Below are 10,124 nucleotides of genomic sequence, written 5' to 3'. Positions count from 1 at the left end.
CCCAAGGTTGAGGGGCTTTCACCTAGCCCCTAGAGCCTGGCACTTTGAACTTGGACTTAAAGCTTCCAAATTGTAAAAATAAACTGTTTGTTAAGGCCATCCCAGTTGTGGTATATTTCTTGTCAAAGCGGGACTACGTAACCAGAACAGTAGGAGACTTTAATATACCACTTTTAATGGAAGATAGAACAACTGGAAAGAAACTCAACAGAGATGCAGAAGAGCTAAACAATATAATCCACCAACTTGACCTTACAGACATCGACATAGCACTTCACCCAACAACAGCAAAATATACTTTCTTTTCCAGTGCACATGGAGCATTCTCCAGGATAGACCATATGTTAGCCCACAAAGCAAGCCTTAATAAATTGAAAAACACTTAAATACCACTCAGATGATGATGCTATCAAATTAGAAAACAATAGGAAGATCAATGGAAAAAGAGTAAACACCTGGAAACTGAAAAACACCCTCCTTAAGAAAGACTGGGTAAGAGAAGAAATAAAAAATGAAATAGAAATATTCCTTTAATCAAACGAGAATGAAAATACAACATACCAAAATCTTTGGGACACAGCAAAAGTAATGATCAGAGGCTAATTTATAGCAATAAATGCACACATCAAAAAAGAAGAAAGAGCCAAAATCAACACTTTAAACCAACATCTCCAATAATTAGAAAAAGAACAGCAAGAAAAGCCTACACTCACCAGAAGAAAGGAAATAAGAAAGATTCGAGCAGAAATCAGTGAAACAGAAAATAGAAAGACAACAGACAAAGTCAACAAGACTAGAAGTTGGTTTTTTAAAAAGATTAATAAAACTGACAAACCACTGGCAAATTTAACAAAGGAAAAGAGGGAGAGAATACAAAGAAAACGAATAAGGAACGAAATGGGCAACATCACAACAGAACCAAATGAAATAAAAAGGATAATATCAAAATACTATAAAGAACTGTACTCCAACAAATTTGAATATCTGGAAAAAATGGACACATTTCTAGAAACATACCACTTACCTAAATGAATACAGACTGATGTGGAAAAGTTGAACAGATCCATAACAAAAGAAGAAATAGAACAGGTCATAAAAAAAATTACCCACAAGAAGATTTGAAGAGTTTGGGGCATGTTCAATTCATAGCTGTGTTTAGATATAGCATAAGAACAGATGTAGAAATAAAACCAAGAATAAAATGTGGCTTATATTTTTAAAAAGGGTGATATGTCTTCTTAAATAAAGCCTCAACAAAGCATAAATAATGGTATCATAAGGAGGATTTTTATAGGCCTAATATTCTTTCCACCTTCTTCTTTACCATTTGTTAAAGTCCAGCCATTAGTGTGGATAAATAAGATTCCCACACACCTGAGCAAATAGTTGGATTAGATATTAGAGTCAGGATGATCCTTTGTAAATATCTCTTGTAATTTAAAGGAACAGAATTCTTAGATATACTACATCCTGCCCTAACCCCATTCCTCCACTCAGGACCCAATCATTTTTCTGTATGGGCCAATCAAGAGGGAAGGCAGAAAAGCCATTAAGATTTCTTGGTCATATTTTACACTCCTATTAGGACTGATGTGAGAAGAACTCCCCTATCTTGACACAAATCAGTTACTTGAAGTTTTAGTTAAAGAATTAGGATTTAGAAAACTATACTATGCATTCAATTTGCCTATAATTATAGGCTAGTTTCTGCTACATGCTCAAACAAAGAATAAAAATGACTGTACACAGAAACATGCACAAAAGATACCGACAACAGAGGCAAACACTACTGCATGCACAATATTGCATTACCACTGGCACCAAACACTAGGCTATATGGGTCAATGCACAGACAGGTGAGAAGATCAAGTAGGTGTAGGCAAACAGGAATATACCCAAGACCAAGAACAGATTTGGCTCCTCAATTCAATCACCAGAAAAGTAAGAGTTGAGAAACAATACTACATTTTACTGAGGGCAAAACTCAAATACTAAAAGGAAAAAAGTCTTGCAAATACAGGTCTAAAACCAGCCACTAACCAGATATTAGCAATCCTTTTACATTATCATAACAGGAAGGGGGAGACTGAAAAATCAGTATAGGGTATACCTGGCAGGCAGAAATAGGTGACAGGCCTGTTCTCTGCCATTTAAAGGTAGAAGAGTAGGGACATACATAAGAGATATCAAGAGCCAATATGCCAGGGAATATGGCACAGGGTGCCACATTCAAAAATGGATCTTAGTTCTTAAAGATCCAAGAACATCCAGGCATTCAAGTCAGCATTCCCCTGACTGCACTGTCCCAGATCAAGTAATGAATTGCATTTATTAAACAGTATGATGAGAAAAAAACATATTCCATGGTCAAATATGTTGGCGATCAAACCCAAACTCACTGCCATCCAACCTATTCTGACTCATAACCACCCTCCAGGACAGAGTAGAATTGCCCCATAAAGTCTCCAAAGCTGTAAATCTTTACAGAAGCAGACTACCTTATCTTTCTCCTGCAGGGTGCTCAAATCACCCATCTTTTGGTTAGCAGCCAAATGCTTTAACCACTATACCACCAGAGCTCTTTATGTTGGAGAAGCAGTAGGTTAAATAGGATTAGTTTTCTTTTCTACAGTATTCCTTAGGATCTTTGATTCCTAAATGCACTAGAAAATCTCAAAGAGGAAAAAAGATTGTGTAGCATTTCTAAAACTTACTTCACAACAGAGCAACCCTGACCTCTCACAGTTCAGAAGAACATCTATGATCTCCTAGACCACTGCATGACAGAATGCTAAACCAGAACGCTAAATTAAATGTCATAATTAAACTCACACAGATACCTCATCAGAAGGTGCGATTAACTGCGGAGACATCAATCCCACATCAACACTTTATTAAAGAGAAACACAGATGAACTCAGTACCTTTTGGTTGTTGTCTGTGTAGCTCTCCTGCTGCACCACTTCCAAAAGGTTTAAAGCCAATTGTTGCCTAGAGGGGCCTTCTTCATCCACGAATATACAGTCTTCCAAGGCAGTAGAGGATAAGATCTGCAGAACTGGCATTACTAACAGCAGGGATGACCTTGGGATTTTCTGACCCTCAGCAAAAGAGAGGAGCTTCAAGGCTATTCATAAAAATAACAATGGTTTAAGTTTTTAAACATCAATACCACAGTCAAACAAAATGCTATTTTACTTAAGAAAGATATGCCAAAGAATTTTCTTGCCTCTTTATAACTGAGTCAAATACGTAACTAAGATGATAAATCTTATCCTTTTGGAAGAAAAACGATCATAAAAATTAAATACTCTTTAAAACAAGGTATTAATATATTTATAACTGAAAAAATACTGATATTCTTAGAGAAAAAGCATACCATATATTATCATCAAGTGTAAATCAATGCTCTTTGAGGTCAATAAGAATTTTTAAAAAATAACACAACCAAACTTTTGTCCTTTATATCTGTCAGATCCTACCTGTGACCTCAGCATACAGACTCAGGAGGCCACAAAGAAGCCAGCTGGACACTACCTGATCAGTGGATAACAGTATTGACATACATTCTTCCCTAACAAACACATTTAAGAATTGTATTAGCAGATGATTAAGTAATCAGTAAGGTAAAGTAAAGGAGTGGGCCAGTAGTTAAGCACACAGCTGCTAACTGATAGGTCAGCTGTTCAAATCCAACAGATGCTCCACAGGAGAGAAGACCTGGTGATCTGTTACTGTAAAAATTACAGTCCAGGAAATCCTATGGGGCAGTTCTACTTTGTCCTATAGGTCATGATGTTCAGAACTGACTTGATGCCATCCAACAACAAGATGAAGCAAGGCTGTACTTTAGCTGTAATTGCTTAGCAGATCAAAAAAAGTCTCAAATTCCACAGCCAAAATAATAATTAAACCCATTTGTAACAATTTTTTTTTTAACTTTGAAATTCAGTTTACACATCACATACACAGAAACAAACGTACAATAATTCAGTAAAAAGTAGTCTGTCCCACACTGTTAAAAGAATGAGCTAAAGATATACACATACTTTTTTCATGGTATAGTTACTGGATAAATACTGACTTACTGAAAGACTACGCATAGGCTTCAGAGCTATGATATCAAATCAACTAATTTCCTCACTCCCATCAAAAACATTCTACAAGCCTTAAATCATGTCAATGAGTTGTCAGTTTTTTATTTTAAATCATTTAGAAATCAAATTTTAACATGGTATGAAGTATAAAGACCTGTTATTTTAACACTATTAATTTACCCATTTTGCCTAAATATTGGTCTTAATCCATAATTGTCTCTAGGGTATCATAAAAATACATTATCTTTACTAAAATAAAGAAATCGTGTGGTACAAATATTTCTATATACAATAATATAAACCTCCCAGGCATTATTTTTTCCAGTTGCTGTTGATAATCAAGACTATTGTTAATAGTTAACAAACACAACAGTTTATTAATGCTGTGCATTTTTTAAATTTGAAATAATCAATATTTTCTTAGTTGTCCTATTACTTTGAATACCCTTTCCCAATGTATTAAACAAATGATTAGTATTGATATAAAGAAAAATAAGGAAGGGGATAAGGGCAGGCAAAAATACTCCAGTTAAGAATAATATGGTAAAGAATAATGTGGTTGCTAGGACTGACATTTTGGCAATCAAGTCACACCTTTAAAACATGGCCTTTACATTATTGTTGTCTCACTTTACTTGGTCCAGTATAGTTTGTATGAAAATGGCAAACCTGTCTAAATTATGTTGTATAGTGTTGTGGTATATTGATAGGTTCCAACCCTCATTTTTTAAAAAAGTGCTTGCAGTAAAATACTGATTGTGTAATTCATTCTTTTGAGCATTTAAACTCATAATTTTGAGGGTGCATTGCTGTTCTACTTACAGCAGGCCTTGGAAATGGCTTTAGCACATGGAAGAACATGCAAGCTCTTCCTTGCTTTTCAAAATGATACTTTGGCTTAATAGTTTTCAATATGATTTATTCACTCTAGTTAAGGTCATTTCAAATCAGAGGTCATGATTTACAAGAGAAAGATTATGTCTGCTTTCCAAGAAGTTATTAAAGTGTCTGATAATTTGATCCTGTATCGTCCTTCTCTTACATGTGAGCCACAATAAAGGAAGGCAGCTTTAGAATTAGAAATGAACTTTTCTAGGATTTTTTTTTTTTTTTGTCAAAAAACAAATAAAATCCACTTACATGAAATGTCCGGAAAAGGCAAATCTGTAGAGACAGAAAGCAGACTAAGCTTGTCTGGGTTTGAGAATGGGAATGTGGATTGATTGTAAATTTACCAAAAACATTGAATGATAAACTTAAAAATGGTGAATTTTATAATATGTAAGTTATATCTCAATAAAGTTGTTATTAAAAATAATAATAATGCTTAAGCCACAAAACTAAGCTTATTGGAAGTAGCAACACTGCTAAATAATAACTGTGCAAGGTCACCATGTGCACGGCTATGAGAAAAATAACAGCAAAAGCAGTGCAGAAAGGCCCTGGGGAAGAGAGGCACAAATGAGCATAGGGCCAGCCAATAGGGAAAAGCAAGGTTAGAATAAAAAATATAAGAGCCTTTCCATGTGCTAAAGCCATTTCCAAGGCCTGCTGTAAATAGAACAGCAATGCACCCTCAAAATTATGAGTTTAAATGCTCAAAAGAATGAATTACACAATCAGTATTTTACCGCAAGCACTTTTTTTAAAAATGAGGGTTGGAACCTATCAATATACCACAACACTATACAACATAATTTAGACAGGTTTGCCATTTTCATACAAACTATACTGGACCAAATAAAGTGAGACAACAATAATGTAAAGGCCATGTTTTAAAGGTGTGACTTGATTGCCAAAATGTCAGTCCTAGCAACCACATTATTCTTTACCATATTATTCTTAACTGGAGCATTTTTGCCTGCCCTTATCCCATTCCTTATTTTTCTTTATATCAATACTAAGGTTGGGCAATCCTACTTCCGTAGTGATACTGCCTCGGAAACCCAAGGAGGGGTCGCTATGAGTTGGGGCTGACTCGACGGCAAATAACAACAACAACAATCATTTAATTCAGTTAGGTTAATACAATAACCATAAATTAAATCATGTTCAAGTGATACCCAGTGTTCAACAGTAAAAGTATAGAGCATTTTAAAAAACAAGTAAGTGCTAAACATTTACTTCATTTCAAAAGTTTTATGCTATTGTTTCTGAGATTTCTGTACAACTAGGAACAAGCTGATATACCCTTCAATGTATTTACAAATGTCACTGCTGTATGATTTGGATTATAACCTGCTAACAGACAAGTAAAATACTTAGTAAAATGTGATACATGAATCCTTGTACAAGGTAAATACCAAGGTAGATAAGAAAAAAAATCTACTTGATGATGATTATCTAGGAAAATTCTAGAATGTTGTTGTTGTTGTTGTTATGTGCCGTCGAGTCGGCCCCGACTCATAGCGACCCCTCCTTGGGTTTCCGAGGCAGTATCACTACGGAAGTAGGATTGCCCAACCTTCCTTCCGAGGAGTGGCAGACTCAAAATATCCAGCATTTCATAGAACAACATGATACATAGTTCAAGTGACTCCCAACAGCACTCATGTTATATTTAAGGTTTACGCTAATAACTTTTTATTTACCTAGACTTAAGATTGGCTTCTGCTGACTTGCCGGAGTCTGCAGAAGTAGTGATGCTATTCCAATTATGACCAGTTCAACAGGAAAATCCTAAAAGAAAAGGAAAAAAGAGTTACTGAAAAAGTTCCCCGAGTCATGGCTTTGCAACATATATTTAGGAAGAGTATATTAAATATGAAAGATTAAAAACCTATTATACAAAATTATTTAGAGCAAGCTGGATCTACTAAAGGAAGAATTGGAGAATACCACCACAGTAACATGTGAATTCAAAACATTATCATACTCTCTCAGCAAAAAGCAGTAACCTTAAACCAAAACAACTCTGAGAGAAAATTCATTATGTAACAGATTAACAAGTCTTCAAAACAGTTAATCTTTGGAACTTAGTGATAATTACCTGAAATATTTAATTGAGGGATATTTTATTTCTGAATAGTAACTCAACTGTCAACCTGCCTAATACAGACACCATTCATTTATATAACTTGGATAATGACTTATACAGAATAAATATTAATAAATCATGTTATTATAATAAAAGAAACATTAGCACCCAAGGAAGCCAAGATTATTTTAAAATTACAACAATCTATTAAGCATATTTAAATGTAGAAAAGCCATAGTGATAGAAACTTAAAAATTATAATTTCATCAAGTAGATAAAATGAAAAAGGAAGTAAAAGGATATGTTTATTAAGCTCTAATAACTAAAATACAAGTAACATTGGATGTTATTTGGGGTTTCTAAATACAGAACACTTAATTTATTATGGAACTAAACAAGAAAAGTCCAGCACATATTGCTAAAATTACTTCATTCTAAAAGCACCTCTAGAGCAGAAGTACCTATGACTCATGAGAAAAAAGGGAGTAAGAATAAAATAAAAGGAAATGTGTGAGGTAGAGTCATATATTACAGAAACACTTAAGAGAAAACTATTTGGTCTGACACACTCAGAAATCATAATCTTGTAGATGCTATCAACTCTAGCCCAAATTAATAAATATCCTATTCTTTAACACATTATTCAGTTTATATCTCATTTTTACTACTTGAAAAGTGAAAGTAAATCATCTAACATGCTTGTTTATGGACTTTTAAAAAAGAGTAAAAAGCACTACTCACAACAGTCAAAAGGTGGGAACAACCTAAATGTCCATTAACAGATGAATGAATAAACAAATCATAGGGTATTCATACAATGGAATATTATTCAGCCATAAAGAGAAATGAAGTCCTGACATATGCTAGGACATGAATGAACCTTGAAAACATGCAGAATGAAATAAGTCAGACACAGAAAGATAAATGTTATATGATTCCATTTATATGGAATATATAAACTACACAAAGGTATAGATACCAAGGTTTATTAGTGGTTGCCAAGTACAGGAGGGGGGTGAGCTGAGAGTCATTCCTTAGGTGCACTGAGTTTCTTTCAAGGGTAATGGAAAAATTTGAAAGCTGATAATGATGATGGCTGTACAACATAATGAAAGTAATTACTGTCACTAAGTGGCACATGTAAAAACTGTTAAAACAATAAATATTTTGTTGTGTGTGTGTGTGTGTGTGTATCCAGAGTCAAAAAAAAAAAAAAAAACAGCAAAAGAAGAAAATTATTTTGTGATTCTTTTTAATGGACTATATTTCAATTTGTAATTTTTGCAACTATGTATGTTCGCTGTTTTGCAATACAGTTGAGAACAAAGAATTGTTATCTCTATGAGGACAATAAAAGTATTTTGTAACTGATACACTGACAGTATACACCATCACCTCATTCTTTATCATTATATTTTCCTCAATTTCATTTCACTTTCTACATGTCCATAAAAAAAAGAAGAAAACCAGCAGTATCATTTAAATTTCAAATTGACTAGCAACCAAGAGAATCAGAGACAAATAAAAGCATTATTGAACACTAACACTACCACTAGAAAGTACTTTTCACACATTATCACTGGAAGGTCCACAAAGTAGCTGTCTAAGGGTGGTGAAATTGAAGCATTTGAAGTACGTAGAACTTCAAGGTATGGAGATATAAATGAAAAACAGCATTCTCTGGGAGGGTGAAGAATAGAGGAAGAAAGGAAAAGCTGGAGATCAAGACATCAAAAATAAGGGTAAGTTACAGTGGAAGATTACAACAGATAAATCTTAAATTGTTTGCAATTCTGAGAGGCTATATATTTTTTGTTTGTTTTTAATGGATACCAAAGTATGACATCATTTAATGAGCTCATTTAATAAAAGTCTGCATTGGCTACCTGTTGTATGCCACTTCAAATACCACAACTATTGACAGTGCATAAGGGCAACCTGATGATCATCCCTGTAGACCCTACCATGGTCCTCTTGCTGCCTGCATTAGAATAGCAAGAAATCCAGAAGTGCAGGGGATTTACAGCCCCAAAGGACAAGTCTGGAGGAACTGGCAATAGGAACCTATGGATAAATGCTTTCTCCTTTATTTTGGACTCCTCTGGAGGGTTTGGGACATATTTCATAAGATTTCTCAGAAGATTCTGAGGCACTATGCAACGGGTCACTTGCAGCAGTGACCAACTTCTTAATACTTACTTTGTCTCTCCCACCTTCCCTATTTTACTCATTTTGTCCTTCAAACTGCTCTCTGAGATTATACAAGTGAAGAAAGGTGGTTAGAACTGGGTCATCTGACAGCTGTGTCTTAGAGACCTTAGTTCTTCCTTCACTCTGACAACTACCCAGTCTCCTCCTAATCGATACTATTTTTGCTTAATTTTGCCAATGAGAATGTCAGAATGCCTTTCTTTTGCTTAAGTTATGGTCATTCAAATAGGACTGAAATAGCTCAACTAAGATCACACCCACTGAAACTAATGTAGATTAAGAAAAACACTCATTTGCAATGAGCAATGATTCATTTCTGATATAAAAGTAGAAAGAGAACAAAGGGGAAAAAAGGAGTTAATGTAGTATTTAAACTGAATATTCAGCCAATAATTCCAGTGATACAGAAAACCAGGTACAGCCTCAAAACAGGTAATAAAACTTCTTTACTCTACTCCATTTTGTTCTAAAATACAGTGCATATAGGCCTAAATAATAGCTTTTTGCAAATTAATGTGTGTAGGCTTCTTTTTACACCTTAGGAACACTGAGGTGGGGGCGGGGAGCCAATAGAGAGTTTTCTAACAAAAGGATTTACTTCTACTTACTTTTACTTCCTTCTAAAATTGCTAAAATATTGAACAGAAGGTAGACACAATATAAATATAACCTTTTTGTCACAGACACAAATTCACTGTCCTAAATGAAATTAGTATTCTGTGATTCTATATTAAAAAAAGTTTTTTACAAAGTACAGGCATGTGAGTTAAACATTTACCTCAAGTAGACACACGCCCTGGAGAGAACAATCATGGGAGAAAGAAGGGCTGCTTATGCACA

At 34.5% G+C, this 10,124-nt stretch overlaps 1 protein-coding gene across 1 annotated transcript in view; it reads right to left on the bottom strand.

Annotated features, from left to right (window-relative positions):
• FOCAD (focadhesin) overlaps positions 1-10,124 on the bottom strand; it is a 502,178-nt gene that overhangs the window by 388,901 nt on the left and 103,153 nt on the right. Inside the window, exons 8-9 of the mRNA XM_007952545.2 lie at positions 6,688-6,775; positions 2,924-3,126 (exon numbers count right to left, since the gene is read on the bottom strand). Of these exons, the coding sequence (XP_007950736.1) occupies positions 2,924-3,126; positions 6,688-6,775 (291 nt within the window). The remainder of the gene's footprint in view (positions 1-2,923; positions 3,127-6,687; positions 6,776-10,124) is intronic.

The sequence above is a fragment of the Orycteropus afer genome, unplaced genomic scaffold (genome assembly GCF_000298275.1).
Source record: "Orycteropus afer afer isolate SDZICR_OR568_19922 unplaced genomic scaffold, OryAfe1.0 scaffold00345, whole genome shotgun sequence".
Classification (NCBI taxonomy): domain Eukaryota; kingdom Metazoa; phylum Chordata; class Mammalia; order Tubulidentata; family Orycteropodidae; genus Orycteropus; species Orycteropus afer.
This window is presented reverse-complemented; position numbering and strand designations above follow the sequence as displayed.